Source organism: Canis lupus, chromosome 2 (assembly GCF_011100685.1).
Source record: "Canis lupus familiaris isolate Mischka breed German Shepherd chromosome 2, alternate assembly UU_Cfam_GSD_1.0, whole genome shotgun sequence".
NCBI classification, from domain to species: Eukaryota; Metazoa; Chordata; class Mammalia; order Carnivora; family Canidae; genus Canis; species Canis lupus.
Window position 1 is genome coordinate 31,288,725 of NC_049223.1, and position 15,514 is coordinate 31,304,238.

Genomic DNA, 15,514 nt, shown 5'->3' on the forward strand with positions numbered 1-15,514 from the left:
CCCTTCCTGCTGCACCCCCGGCCCCCCATCTCACAGACCGGCATCTGGAGCCCCCCACCCCACATCCCTGCAAGCCCCCCCACCCCGCATCTGGACCAGGGAGCCCCCCACTCTGCATCTCTGCAAGCCCCCCCACCCCAACTCCCTACACCTGGACCAGGGAGCCCCCCACCCCACATCCCTGTGAGTCCCCCCACCCTGCACCTGGACCAGGGAGCGCCACCCCCTCCCCAAAGGCCCCCCCACCTGGATCCCATCTCCCGCCACCTGGTGCCAGGTCGCAGAGCCCGGGCCCGCGCCAGGCACAGGTCCCTGAGCCAGACTAAGCCGCAGGGAGACGCAGCACCGACCTCATAGATGAAGTACACTTTGGCTCCCACGTATATGCCCATGCGCACGACAGCTCGGACGGCAGCATTCATACCTGCAGAGGGAACGGGACAGTCGTCAGTGACCAGCGGGGCGACTCTGGCGCTGCCCTCGGACCCACCCGAAGGCTTCCCACCTGGACGACGGGCCTGGGGCGTCCCTCAGGGGTCCGTGTCTCGGGCCCGCGGAGCGTCACCACAGGCAGACTCGGGCGCCACCCCGCGGGGCCACAGGCCACGGCGCCCCGTCCTCAAGACCCCGGGGAGGACGCAAGGTTGTCAGCAAGCCAAACTCCCAGAAATACAGAAAATGACAGTTCTCGTGACGCGAGGGGTAGAGAAGAACACGGGATTTCATGAGCAGCTACTGCAGTAAACGACTCCTCGGGCCACGGCAGTGAAAGGCTGCGAGTCCCGAAGCCGGACAAGCTGTGCACGCTCGGCGTCAGTCGGGCTCGTCACCCGAGAGGTCGACGCGGACGCGGACAGGTGCACGTCCAGGGGCCTCGTCACCTCACGTCCTCGAATCTGAACAACCTACTAACGGGTGCTCGGCCCTCCAGACCCTCGACTCCCTGCATCCAGGCACGAGCGGCCACTGTGCCGCGCTCACACCCTCTGCGCATGCACCTGTGCGGAGGCCCGCCCCCCGCCCCCGCGCCCCTGAAATGGACATTTCCCCCCACACCAGCTCCGGATCCCACCATGTCCCTCTAATGTCACCCACGCTGTGGCCAGAGTGACTTACAAATACTTTCTTGGTTTTTTTTGTTTTGTTTTTTGTTTTGTTTTTTTAAAGATTCTGGAAAAGGCAAAACTATGGAGACGACGACGAGATGCGGGGCTGCAGAGGGGCAGGGGCCGTAGCGACCAGTCCTCGCCGCCGCTGCACGGTGGCCGGGGTCCAACCACATCTGTCCAAACCCACGGGACGCCCCCCGGCAGCAGCGACTCTGGCGGCGGCTCCGGGGGAGGAGGGTGCGTCCGCGTTCCCGAGGCAGGCCGTGCAGTGGGGGAGCCGAGCACGCGGGGGCACGGGTCCTCCTTGTACCTTCCATTCAGGTATGAACGGGCCAAAACGGCTCCAGAAAATAAAGTCTTTAGGGCACGGACTGGGGGCACCTGGCGGGCTCAGTCGGAGGGGCCGTGATTCTAGACCTCGGGGCTGCACGTTCAAGGCCCACACACTGGGCGTAGAAGTGACTTACAGATAAAACATTTAAAAATAAGTTCGAAGGAAACGCTGGCCTGCGTCCTTTCCCCTGGGCTGCCCCTGCAGCCGGCCACGGAGCCCCGCGGCTGCACCGTCCCGGCACCAGCCCGAGCGTGCCCCTCCGGTTCTCCAGAGGTTACCGGGTGGGAACCCACGGGCACCAATGTGGCCTCCACGGGGCCTGCATGCAGGCAGCCACACCTGCAGGAGGAGGCAGCCCCTCACTCCGCCCTATTACCCTGGAAGGGCTGCCCCGCGCCCGTGCGCACACCGTGTGGGGCGCTCACGCATCTGCACCTGGACAGGTGCGCTCTCCATGGCCCGGCCAGGTGTGCACATGGCCTGCAGCCTCACCCCGAGGCCTTACGGATGGAGGAGCACAGCTGCTCACCGTCCCTTCCGACAGACCCCAGGATTCTAGGCCTAGCTCCATGGCCCCCATCCCAGGGAGATAACCCCAAACACTCCACCACGTGAACACCATCCCCAGGGGACCGGCACCTGCAGGCCTGCGCCCACCTGAGCACCCCTCCTTCCTCACGAGGACGCTGGCTCCGGGGGTGGGGTGGGGTGGGGTGGGGGGGAGTCCTCTTGTAAAGGCCTCCCTTTATGGGGAGTTTCTAGAGAATGTAGGACACAGCAGAACACTGTGACGAGTGACCCCCGGAGACCCGGGTCACGGAGGTCCGCAGACCTTCACGCCAGCCCCACGCCCAAGTCCCAGCCTGGCCTCTTGGTGTTAACCTGCACTCACCTGAGACGGGGGCTCGCCGGGTCACCTGCGGCAGTGGGCGTCCCTGGGGGGTGGGGGCTGGGGGGGCTTCCCTGGTGGGGAGAGGAGGTTCCTGGGAGGGCGAGGGCTGTTCACCCTCTAGCAAACAACTATCCCTCAGCCCTGCTCAGATTTTATTCATTTGCAAGTGAGTGCACTTTGCTTAAACCAGCGGGCCTCCCCCAGCTGGGGCACACCTGCCGCGCGAGGGGCCTGGGAGGTCACGCCTCCAGCTCTGCAGCAGATGGACGCACTCCAGGGGAAGAGGAAGTCTGGTCCCCGCAGACAACCTGAGAGCCAGGGGAGCAAAATGAACAAACGGCCCCGCTGGAGCGAGAACCTTAGTCTCTATTTTATCTTCACTTAAAAGGCGAGCGGATTCCCTCGGGGCGGGCGCACCTGCCCTGCTGTAGGATGGCCCCAGAGGAGCGAGGAACGAAACCGCCTGCTGGCCCCAAGGGAGGGCTTCCCTGCTTGGGGCGGGGCCTGCGCTGGGTCAGCTGGTCCTGGGAATGGGGTGGGGCCGTGGCCCTGTGGGGGACTGGGACAGGGACGGGGGACAGGGACAGTGGACGGGGGACAGGGACAGTGGACGGCTGCGAGGAGCCGACCCTCCAGGACATAAATCTAGCCTTACAGAATCGCCCGCGCGCCCCTCGGTCCCAGGGCCTCAGTCACACACAGCTTGGACGCGGCATCCATTCCTTGTGCTTTCACTTTTGTTTCGGCACCAGATCTGGGAATTTACGACCCTCCTGGGGTGGCTCCGTCCTGGAAGCCTCTGCCTGGGGCTCAGGTCATGGTCCCCGAGGTCCTGGGATCGGGTCCTGCTTCTGCTTCTCCCTCTCCCCCTGCCCCTCCCTGTATGGGCTCTCTTGCTCTCGCTCGCTCAAATAAATAAAATCTTAAAAAAAAAAAAAAAAAAAGAACAGATCAACAACAACTCTCCTAACGATTTCCACGGGCAAATGTCATCCTGCTACCAAGTCAGAATCTTAGAATTTGGAAACACTACCAGCTGATGGGAACGGTGAGATCCTCCGTTCAACCCAACAAACGGAACAGGTGCACCAAGTGCTCCCCGGATGTCATGGACGGGGAAGCCCCTGCAGGTGAGGGCTGGCGGCCATGAAGACCATTCCTTCCTCAATTAAAATAAGAACTTAGGAAAAAAAAATGAATGACAGAAAGGAATTGCGGAACCAATCACTGTCCTGGACGTCCGACACGAATGTAACTACACTGCAGTAAAAGTAAAGACGGTTAAAAAAATAATTTTAAAAAAATAACTTAAATGATGTTTTTAAGAAATCATTTAAATAGGGGATCCCAGGGTGGCTCAGCAGTTTAGCTCCTGCCTTCAGCCCAGGGCATGACCCCGGGGTCCCGGGATCAAGTCCCGCATCGGGTTGCCCGCAGGGAGCCTGCTTCTCCCTCTGCCTGGGTCTCTGCCCCTCTCTCTCTCTCTCTCTCTCTCATGAATAAATAAATATTTTTTAAAATAATAATTTAAATAATTAAAAAAAAGAGAAAAAAGACATCCTTCCTTCCCCGAGGTCACGGAGTGCAGTGGCCCCGTGTCCAAACGCCTCCGGAGGTCTGCTCCGATGGAGACCAATCTGCAAGGAGCGAGGAGTCTGTTGATGCTGATAAAGTAACAGGGGCTCATCCCCATCGGCGCGGGCTCCTCACTTAGCCCTTCCGACCCTCTGGAGCTACGTACCCCCCTCCCGCCCCCGCCACCGCCTCATGACCGCTCCCTCACTGATTAAACTCCTTTTTGAAAAATCGAGTGAGGTTGTTCAGTCGCACTGGCTTCCCCCTGAAATCCTGTAGACCTCAGCTTCGGACCGAGGCAGAGATGTCAGGAAACAAACTTAGAGCCCCTCATCTTGCCCTTGCTCCTCGAGTCCTTCATAAAAGCTTCCCCATTTAACAACGGAGGAGTCCCAAGGACGCCCGCGCCCCATCAGCGGCTTCCTGCATCCTGCTGCATGCGAGGCACTGGGCCCCGGGCGAAGGCGTGGAAAGTCAGAGGGCGGCCTGCGACGGGTGTGCGAGGGCAGGCTGGCTCACCGCGCGCCCACCCAACGCCGGCGGACGGGGCACCCTGTCACTGATGCATCGGCAAGCGTGGCCTGCCCGGCTCTGCGGGGCGGCGAATAGGGCCCGACGGGCACACGGCGCCACCGCCCTGGCAGGTGCCGAGGAGAAGCATCCAAAGCACAGCAGGGCTGGGGGACCCGGGGCAGTACAGCGGGGGACGCGGGGAGCTGGCGCGGGGCCCTGGAGAAGCCCTGACGCCCAAGAACCGGACGACCAGCCAAGGGGACATCTGCACAAGGAGGCTCCTGCAGGCCCTGCCGGCGTCCCCTGCGCGCCTCCCGGACTTGGCCACGTGCACACAGCAGGGCCCCTGGGTGCTCCCCCCGCGGCGCGGGCCTGACGGATCTCGCTGATGACGCTTATCCTGGGAGGCCCGGAAACCCTAGGGTGCGCAAGACGAACATTCACAACGAACTTCTCCGGTTTCTTTTCCTTCCGAGACGTGATGATGTCACCTTCCCCTCCTGGCCGCTCTGCTGCCCTTATCAGAAGCATCCAGTCTGCCCAGGTGGCTTCCCTGCCCCTACGAGGTAAATCCAAAGTCCTCCCTGCCTGCCCCTCCCCACAGCCTCACCCAGCGGGCCCTGTGCCCTTCTCCCGGCCCCGGGCTGCTGGGCACTAGCTCAGCCCTCGGCGCCGGGGGGGATGAGGGCAGGAAAAGGGGAAACGAACCCCAGGAATACTAAGCCAGAGCTGAGCCAACGAGGAGGAGGGGCTATGGCCAGTGGCCCTACAGCACCCTTCCCACCATTTTCTGCCCAGAAGGGACATCCAGTCTCGTCACGTATTTGCACCTTTGTACGCAAGGGGTCCCACGGTCATGAACCTTGCAGTCGAGGTCCTCCTCGAGGTCAGAAAGCCACTCCATGGAACTGCCCCAGGGACCCAGGACACAGGCACCAGCTGTGGTTCTCAGGCCGCAGCAAGACCCACAAAACCAGAATGTGCACCTCACCAGGACCCCGGGGCGGCCTCTACACAACCCAGAGGGAGCGTGTGAGCCCCTGGGGGCGTCGGGCCTGCAGGGCCCTGGGCTGGGCGCTGCCTTCCCCCTTCTATCCTCCTCCTTCCACGGAAGACATTCACTGGGGAGAAGGAAGGAGGACAGAGGGACTCTGCGTCCTTCATTCTGCAAACGAGAAACAGAGGCCTGCCCGCTGCCCCGAGGAGAACCAGGGAGGGGCCCATCAGTCAGTCTCCTGGTCCCCCAGGCGGCTCCACCACGCGCCTGCTGCGGCTTGTCCTGACAAGCACAATTGCCGGAATTCCCAGCGAGCTAAGCCAAGGGTGGCGGGGACGCGTGGGGCGAAGGACACGGGGGCTTCCTGGCAGGCGCTCGGCCGTGCGTGGAACCGGAGCGCCAGCCCAGGCCTGCGGAGAGGGATTCGGACGGCACCTCAGCCTCCCGCTTGACACGAGGCCCTCCCGACCTCATCACAACCACGCGGGGTGTGCAGTTCGGGGGTCCTGGCGCCTGCCTTCCCCGCGTTGCCGGCCGCCACCTTTCTAACGGGGACGGCTTCCTTCCCGAGTCCCGCCGGCCCCAGTTCTCCCCGACGAAAGGTGTCCGTCCTGAACCGAAGCCGTTTGTTCCCCATAAGGCAGATCTGGGGTTTTCGGACCTCAGGGTGTCCAGCTCCTAGGAGTCGCCCGGACCGGCCCCGCAGGGAAACGGGGCAGCGGCTGCAGGCCCATGGCACTCGCGGGGTTAATGCTCTAACCCCAACATGCTGCCTCCTAGACGCACCCATACTTCCTAAATTAACTAAATGTTAAGTGGGGGAAAAAAAAATCCCAGTACAGAGCGTGCGTACAGAGTTCCAGGCCCGGAAGGGGCCCCGGGGAGATGAGACACCCACGGGTCCCCCGTTTCCGCGGCGCACTGGGAACCTGCCTGCCGGGCTCGGGGCAAGCGCACGGGGAAGGCGCCCCCTGGAGGTGTTCGGGGAGCGCGCAGTCAGCCGCAGGAGCACCTGGGCCCTGGCCAGCAACGGGCGCCTGGCGTCTGTGACGGCGGCAGGAGAGCTCGGGGCACCTGCCCTTCCCAAGTACCGCTGCGCAGGTAGAAGGGAGCCTCTGAGGAGCGACGGCCCAGGTCACCGAAATGACTTAATGGGAAAGGGAAGCGGCCAGAGCTGGCAGTCGCCCCCGCATTTTATGAAAGGGGAGCGGCCCACAGGCCTTCGCGGGATTCAGGAGACCGACCACGCAGCAGACAGGAGAGCCTGCTGGGGTGGCGCACGGGGCGGCCGCCACAGAGGCCCCCGGGAAGAGGCTCTTGGGTCCCGGCCCCACTGCCACTGAGAACGCAGGGCACCAGGTCCTGGCAAAGCTCACTGGCCTCGGCAGGCACCGGGCGTAAGCTAGCAGCCCGCCACCAGCCCCCGCTGCTCCCGATGTCCTGTCCGACCTCTCCGGGTCCCCTGCTCCCTGCTCCGTCTGCTTGCCCCGAGGTGAGGGAGGGAGGGCTCGACCTTCCCAGCCACGCTGCCCCCCAGGACACTCGATTTCCCCTCCTGCTCCTCTGCGCCGGGGCCCACGGTCTGTAGCCAGTGATTCATGTTCGGCGAGTGACACAACCTTGCTCGAGGGCGGCTACTTAGTCACGGAAAGGCTGTCCGTCCTGTCCGCCCGCCCGCCCGGCAAGGTGCAAGTTCAGTTTAAACTTGCAGGCATTCCTTGCGACAGCAGAAGAAACCAGAAGCTTGAGAAAAATAACTAGCCCTGGAAAGACTCTGCCTTCGGGGGCAGGGCTGAGGCAGGATCCTCTTCCTTTGGTTTTTTTTTTTTTTCCTCATTACTAAATTCGTTTGGAAAACAAAGCACTTCATTGGGCGCAAGGATGTTGCCGTAAAAAAAAAAAAAAATGTTTTCTGCTCTGATACCAAAGCTGTTTAAAAATCATCGGGGTGGGGAGTGCCCGGGGGGCTCAGAGGGTTAAGCCGGGCTCAGGTCCAGATCTCAGGGCCTAGAGATGGAGCCCCAGGTGGGGTCTGCGTCAGCAAGGAGTCTGTTTGGGATTCTCTCTCCTTCCCCAACCCCCGCCCTGCAATACATAAATACGTATATATACATATATATAAAAAAAAAAAAAACCTTTAAAACCTGGACTTTAACTTTACAACCACACCTGAAGAGCATGGCCCTACTGGGAAGGAGGTGGGATCCAGACCCCACAGAAGTCGTTTTAAAGCCTGTCTCCTGCCACAGAGGACCTGGGTAGCCCGGACCAGGTCGCGTATGTCCTTGTGGGTCTTTCTCCCAATCCTCCACAGTGAGGACGTACCTATCTGGGAGCAATGTGAGCAGGCCTGGGGAGAACCGTAAGGCTCCTGGAACCCAAAGCGTGCCCAATAGACAGTCGCTGCTGTTTATTGGCTTCCATCTCCCGTGGAATCCTACCATAATTTCACATTTGATCGGAAAACCTGAGATCAAGACTCGCGTCTTTAGCGAGGGGAGGAACTCTCCAATCTCAGGGAAATTCTGCCAACAGAATCTGGACTCAGCCCAAAATGGCAAAAGAACCGAGTGTCTGACACATTATCTCTGTCGGAATAACCTCGTCTAAGAGTCTGTGAACGTGTTGCTGCTAAGACCAGACCCTCTGAGCTCACGTCGGGATCAGCTTTCTCCGGAAGAAACGCATCCAGAGGCTCCGGCAGGTCTAAGACGGGATAAAAGCAGGAGATGGCGCTTTGCATGCAGGCCAAGAAAAACCCCGAGCCAGCGGCCCACCCTTGGAGTGGGGCCCCAGGCATGTTGGTCTCTCCCTGGGGTGGCCCAGAGGTGCCAAGTTGAGAGCATCCATCACCTCCCCTGACCTCACACCAACAGCGCAGCCTTCTGTAATTTTGCTTCTCAGACTATCCTGTCCCACTGCCCATAAGGCGTGCAGCCTTACTGGCCTCTATCGTGACTACTCCCAAGTGGCTGAGCCAGGCTAAGCAGTGGAAAGTGCTGACTCTGTGTGTTGCCCCAGCATCTCCAGGGCCTGCACGTCAACTACCAGGTAGCTGAGCAAACCCCAGGACAGGGATTCAAAAGAATGACCCACTATATAAATTAAAAAAAAAAAAAAATCTATTTAAACAGACACACCACCTTAATTGTAAAATCACCTGGAAAGTGGCCTGCTGCTTAGAGCCTCCTTCTCTTCCTCTGCCAAAGACGCATTTCTTTCAGGTTAAGATTCACTCAAAATGCTTCCTACTTTGGGGCACCCAGGGGGGCAGTGGTTGAGCACCTATCTGCCTTTGCTCAGGGCGTGACCCCGGGGTTCTGGAGTCGAGTCCCACATGGGCTCCCCCTGCATGGAGCCTGCTTCTGTCTCTGCCTGTGTCTCTGCCTCTGTCATGAATAAATAAATAGAATCTTGGAAGAAAAAAAAAAAAAAAAGGCAAAAAAAAAAAAAAAAAGCAGATGCTTCCTAATTTGTGCTGGGGCAGGCAGGTCTCCGGACGCAAGTGCTTGCTAGGCCATGTGACAGGGAAGCCGCCGCCGCACCCCACCAGGCCCCACGTGGCGCGCCCTGGGGTGCTCCTTCAGGTGCGGCTCCGGACTTCCCCGTCGGTCGGGGCCTGTGCTCTCCAACGGTTTCCTTCCCCGGGAAGGGCAATGTCTACACCGGGGCCCGTTACTAGGACGCCAGGGCACGGAGCCGCCGGGGCTGGGGGCGGGGGCGCAGCGGGCACCCGAGCGCCCTCCCCGCGCCCAGGGCGCGCCCCGCCGATGCCGAGGGCCCAGGGCGCAGGGCGCAGGGCGCAGGGCGGCGACTGGCCGGGCATCACGTAGACGCGCGGCGGGCGGGGCTGCGGCCACCGCGCCCCGACCTGCCGCCCCCGCGCCCGCCCCGCCCGGCTCAAGGGCGCCGGGAAGGTCACGCGCGCGGGGGGCGGGGGGGGGGGGGCGCGGCGCCCGAGCATCCCTGCATCCCTGCACCTGGCGTGACCTGGAAGCCTGGGAGAGCCGGGCACCAGGGCGGGAGCAAGGGCAGGAAATGACCGAACCCGGCTCGGGGAGGCGTCCCCAAGCGGTCTGTGAGCTCCGGGGACGCGCCCCGCCGCACGGCGGCCATCCGCTGGCTGGCGGGGCTGGCGGGGCTGGCTCCTCCGGGGGTGCACCTGCATCCGGGGCGCCCCCTGCGGCCCCACGTGCACGCGGCGCCGGCCCGGGCGTGGCCCCGTCACCCTCCCCTTTAGGCGGTGGAAGTGGTCTCCGCGGGTGTCCGCGGGCCGGGGCTGGGCGCCCCCCGGGCTGCCCCACGTGGCGGGGACGAGCAGGGGCGCTGCGGGGCGCACCCGGGGTGCCCGCTTCCTGCCGGTGGGCGGGCCTAGGCACCCATTTCAGTGTTCGGTTGGGTCGGGAGGGCGGCGGACAGCGCCCCGCGGGGCATCCCCGGCCGGGACCCCGCGCCCCCCGCGCCCCTGCGCCCCCCCCCCGCGCCCTCTCTGCTCCCCTCCGCGCCCCCCCGCGCCCCCGCGCCCCTCCAGGCCACAGCGGGGACCCGCCCGAGCCGCGCGCCGGGCACCCGGCCGTTGTAACCGCGCGGTGGGGGCGGGGGCCGCGCGGCTCGGGGCCCGAGGGGACCCTCCATTCCCCGACTCGGACGGGGCTGGCCCGGAGGCCCCGCCGCCAGCCTCAATCTAAAAACTAAACGTGGAGGAGAAAGTAACTGGTCTTCCCGTTAGAGGAGCCGCCGCATCCCCCCCCCCCCCCGCCCCGCCAGGTCCCCGCGGCCCCCGGGCTTCCCCGCCTCCCCGTCCGCCCCGCGGGCCCGCTCCCCTCGCCTCCTCCGGGAAGTCCCCGCGCCTGCCCCCGCCGCCCCCGCCGCCCCCGCCGCCCCCGGCCCGGCCCCTCCCCCGGGCCCCCGCATCCCCATCCCCGCGGGCGGGGTCGGGCGCCGCGCACCTTGGGCATCCCCGCCGCTGGTCAGCACGCCGATGGCCTTGCCGGCCCCGGACAGGTGCTCCAGGAACGTCCGCAAGGACACCTTGCTGTCGGAGGCCTCTTCCCCCGCCATGGCGAGCAGGCCGACCGGCGCCGGGGCGGGAGCGGGAGCGCGGCAGGCAGGCAGGCAGGCAAGGAGGCAGGGAGGGAGGCAGGGAGGGAGGCACGGGGGCCCCGCCCGCGCCGCCGCTCCGAACCCTCCGCCCCCCCGGCTCGGCGCGCGCCAATGGGCGGCCTGGGGCGGGCTCCGGGGCGCGGGAGGGCGGGGTGGGGCGCTCGGAGGCGGGGGCGGGTGGAGGCGAGGCGGCACCGTGGGAGGGGGGCAGCTCCGGGCCGAGGGGAGCGCCGCAGGTGGGGGGAGATGGAGGCAGAGGGAGCGCCACGGGAGGGGGGGCAGCTCCAGGCTCAGGGGAGCGCCGCAGGTGGGGGGATGGAGGCAGGGGCAGCGCCGCGGGTGGGGGTCGGATGGAGCAGGGGAGTGTGCAGCAAGGGGGGGCACATCGTCTCAGGGGGGGGTGTGCTGCGGGGGGCTCACTGTTGCAGGGGGGTGTGCAGCAGGTGGGGGTACACTGTGGAAGGGGGGTGTGCAGCAGGGGAGGGCTCACTGTCGCAGGAGAGTGTGCAGCAGGGGAGGGCACACTGTCGCAGGGGGGTGTGCAGCAGGGGAGGGCTCACTGTCGCAGGGGGGTGTGCAGCAGGGGAGGGCTCACTGTCAGCAGGGGATGTGCAGCAGGTGGGGGCGAACATCGTCGCAGGGGGGTGTGCTGCGGGGGCACAGTGTCGCAGGGGGGTGTGCAGCAGGTGGGGGCGCACATCCTAGCAGAGGAGGTGTACAGCAGGTGGGGGGCGCACTGTCGCAGGGAGTGTGCAGCAAGTGGGGAGGCACATCGTCGCAAGAGGGGTGTGCAGCAAGTGGGGGTGTACGAGGGGAGGGGGGCGGGAGGACCCCTCGGGGAGCGCCGCAGGTGGGGGGGCAGATGGAGCAAGGCAGTGTGCTGCAGGTGGGGGGCACTGTCGCAGGGGGGTGTGCCGCAGGGGAGGGCGCACTGTCGCAGGGGGGTTGCAGCGGGTGGGGGGCACATCGTCGCAGGGGGATGTGCATTAGGTTGGGGGCACATCGTCGCAGGGAGGTGTGCAGCAGGTGAGGCTCACTGTCACAGGGGGGTGTGCAGCAGGTGGGGGACACATCGTCGAAGGGGGGTGTGCAGCAGGTGGGGAGGCACAACGTAGCAGAGGGGATGTGCAGCAGGTGGGGGGCACATCGGAGGGGGGTGCGCAGCAGGTGTACGAGGGGCGGTGGGCAGGAGGACCCGTCAGAGGAAGCGCCGCAGGTGGGGGGGGCGGATGGAGCAGGGCAGGGTGCAGCAGGTGGGGGTGGGAGGAGGACCGGGTGGGCCGGCGGGCCCGGGGGCCAGGAAAGCCCGGCAGGTGGGCGGAGCACCTGAGAGGGGCGGGCACAGCCCCGGGGCCTGGGTCGGGGGCACTGGTGGGGGAGGGAGCGGGGAGCTTCCGGGACGCCCGGGAATAGCCCCCAGGTGGGGCACCCAGGGCACCCGAGGTGGGCGGGGTCGCGGCGGGGGGGGGGGGGGGGGGCCCGCGGTGGGAGGGGTGCTGGGGGGCCGGGACCCCGACCGCAGGGCCCCCAGCTTCTCCTCAGAGTAGCCGACTCCGGGCCTGGCCTACAGTCCGGGGCTGGGTGCACCTGCCCGGGGTCCCCCAGCTGGTGGGCAAAAGTGGGCGACGCTGGCTGACCTGGGCCTGCTCCGGGCTGGAGGAGGAGCAGGAAGTGACTGGAGGGGCCCTGGCGCCACCCTAAGCCGGATTGGGATGCGGAGAAGCCTGGGGGGGGGCAGGAAAGATTAGCAGGGAGATTAGACTTAAATGCTCACCTGGGGACCCCGACTTGTGCCAGCTCTGCTGGGAATCTCCAAACCTAGAACATGCGCATCCAGTACCCTTGGGCGATGCATGAAACCCGCGCCCACTCTGCACAGAGCTCAGCTCAGGGCCAGGCCCCTGCTTCTGTCGTGGAGCTGGGCCCTTTCCGGGGCCTCCTGTTCACCGGGCACACAGCTCTGTGCTTGGAGTACAGGTGACCCCAAGAAGCGCGGCTCAGAAATCCCCCACCCACAGTTCTCCCTCCGGAAGGCCTCAGCCTGCATGTGGATGCGCAATAGAGGTTTGTGGGGTGGACATGAGAGGGAAAAAGAACTCGAGGAAAGACTTGCTGAGTTAACCCGAAAAGTAATAGCAACACAAACAAGCTACTTGGGCCACCCCAGGGGAACAGTGGGGGCACGCACATTTAGGTTGGGGTGCTCGGCCCTCCCAGTTACCCCTCATCCTCGAGCTCGCCCCTCTGAGCGATAACATTTATTGTAAAAGAAAAAGACCAGGGATCCGGATCCTGGGTGGCACAGCAGTTTAGTGCCTGCCTTTGGCCCAGGGCGCGATCCTGGAGACCCGGGATCGAATCCCACGTCGGGCTCCCGGTGCATGGAGCCTGCTTCTCTCCTCTGCCTATGTCTCTGCCTCTCTCTCTCTCTCTGTGACTATCATAAATAAATAAAAATTAAAAAAAAAAAAAAAGTCCAGGCTGGAGGGCTGACCTCTCCTCGGCCGGAATTATTGGTGCCTCCGTAACCCCGCAGGCGTCAGAACCACCCTGGCCTGATTTCCACAGCCCCACCAGAACCGCTGAAGTCCAGCTTTGGGGTGTTTCCCCGAGAATATGTGCTTTTAGCAAGCTCCCGGTGTCTTCTGAGGATTGCAAAGCCTGAGAGTGACTGCTCTGAGCAGGGCAGGGGCTGCTGGAAAGGAACGCTGGGTCTTCTGGGGGTGGCGGGCGGGTGCCCCTCACTCTCCCAGGGCAGGGGAGCGGAGCCAGGCTGCGCCCAGAGGTCGTGCACCCCCCTGCACCCCCCACCTAGGACTCATGCTCTAGAATCGCTCCTTCCTAGAGCATCCTGCACTCGCAAAAGTGGGTGTACACTGAGCTTTAAGCTGAGCCCCGAGGCCCTTACCTTCTTATACAATCGGCATTTCATAATGTAAAGTTAGAGATGGGTCATTTGTCTTTGAATTGTCTATAAGGTAGGGAACAGTGGCTATACACGGGGGCCAAACACGAAAGTGGGTTGAATAAATTTTGGCAAAAGTCTACACTGGAATAGTTGTTAATTATCATGCTGGAATAAATATGTGATCGCTAATTTAAAACCATTATGGTTGAGAGTTGTCAGAGCTGACCCCCCGCCACCCCCACCCCCCGCGCGCCCAGCTCCCCTGCCGCCAAGGTTCTGTGTGTTTGCAAAAGCTAAGGTCTATGTCGCCGGGGTTGTGGCTCAGGTGGGTCACCCAGCGCTCTTCCCAGCTGCACTCTGGAGCCCTGACCCCGTACAGCATACAGGGACCGCCAGCTGCTGGGAGGGAGCCACCGCTCTCTTCTTCTTTTGCAATACAGGTATTTTAGTCCTCCTTCAAACCCTTCAGCTGGGTGGTCGTTATGGGGTTTTGTTTTGTTCTGCTTTTTAACTTTGGCCTTGGAAGAGCACCTCTGGCACCAGGGGAGAAGGTTGCCTGCCCTAGTGACTGCATAGCTTACCTCCAGCCGGACGGGACACGTGCGCTGCCTCTGAGTGACCCCTCACTTCTGTGGCTCATCCCAGCATGCACATCACAGCCAGAACTATTCTGGGAAAAAAAAAAAAAAAAAAAAGAACTGTTCTGGGGTCTGGAATTCGGGCTCGAGCGGGCTTTGCTGGCCCCTGCCCGGAGCCTGCCACGGGCCGCAGCCTGGTGTGGGCCAGGTCTGAAGGCCCAGCTGAAGGCTCCCCCAGGGGAAGGGTCGGCCTCTGCACACACTCCCGGGGTCCGGGCAGATCCGCTTTCCTCGGGGCTGCTGGAGGAAGCGTCTCCATCCTCCCTCCTGGTCCTCCGGGGCCTGCAGGCTTGAACTCTGCCCCTCATCCTGGCAGTTGCCTCACCTTCCAGCCTTCCAGCCGTCCCCGTCCCGCTAGCTCCAAGCTTATCTGCACACACACCACCTGGCCTAGCCTGGCCACATGCCCCGCATTCCCTCTCCTCCTTCCTAGAAAGTCCACGCACAACGCCCAGTCATCTGCTAAACTAGGCGTTGCCGCCGCCCCCGCCTCCCCGGGGCCGGTTGTCTTTCAGTGTCCTTGTCCACACTTAAAAATAATTGTGCTCCGTGCCTAATAGCTAAACTTTGCATTATATATAGAACACTTGGATGCTTTCCAAGACCTTGATGCACAATCTCGTCCTCCTGAGCCAATGAGAATCTCTAGAAACTGGGAGGCGGCGGGGGCAAGGGAGCGGAAGGCAGTCTCACTATTTCTACCACGTATGTGGCTGTTCCGAGTTTCCACCGTCAAGGCAAACTCCATCCAGAGACTGGAGCCTCTCACGGGGCAACGGTATTTCCTTCGCGGGGTAGGTTGGCAGCGGCCGGGCCTCCTCCTTCCAGCAGGGCTGGCCTAGCAGGAGGCCCCAGTGATGGTGAGGGTGGGGGTGAGGGGTGGAGGGGCTGTCCCAGCAGAGGAGCATTGCCCGAGCACTCCCGTCGCTGCTGGGGCTCGTTTCCCCTGGAAAGCAGAGGGAACGAGGGGTGGCTGTCTTGAAAACGAAGTTGCAGGCGCATCTCCCAGCTGGGAAAGGAAATTGTGATTCGAGCCACGTGAAGGACTGACTGGTGACTTTCTGTGTCGGGCTGGCCGGGCAGAGGCCGCCCAGATGTTCGGTTAAACATTACTCTGGGTGTGTCTCTGGACGGCTTCGCATTTGAATCCAGTGACTCAGGGAAGCAGACAGATTCCCCTCCCCAGTGTGGGGGGGGGGGGGCCTCCGCCGGTGCCCTGAGGCCGAGAACATAATAAAAAGGCAGAGGGAAGGAGAATCTGCTCTTGCTGCGAGCCAGGACGGCCTGTCCTCCTGCACCGCTGGGCCTCGGCCTGTGGGTTTGCACGAGGATCCCACACGGCCTTCCTGGATCCCCAGCCTGGGCCTCCAGAGCGGCGCGAGCCTCAGATCCGCATGATCACCCTCCCCGTGTGTGTATAAGTATATCCCACAGGTTCTGTTTCT

At 63.3% G+C, this 15,514-nt stretch overlaps 1 protein-coding gene across 4 annotated transcripts in view; it reads right to left on the minus strand.

Moving 5' to 3' along the window:
- Positions 1 to 10,553, minus strand: part of PFKP (phosphofructokinase, platelet) — a 43,681-nt gene extending 33,128 nt beyond the window's left edge. For all 4 annotated transcript variants that reach the window (XM_038530218.1, XM_038530217.1, XM_038530216.1 and 1 more), the window contains exons 1-2: positions 10,370 to 10,553; positions 351 to 424 (exon numbers count right to left, since the gene is read on the minus strand). In XM_038530218.1, coding sequence (XP_038386146.1) covers positions 351 to 424; positions 10,370 to 10,481 — 186 coding nt within the window. In that variant the 5' untranslated portion in view covers positions 10,482 to 10,553. The remainder of the gene's footprint in view (positions 1 to 350; positions 425 to 10,369) is intronic.
- Positions 10,554 to 15,514: the final 4,961 nt, after the last annotated feature.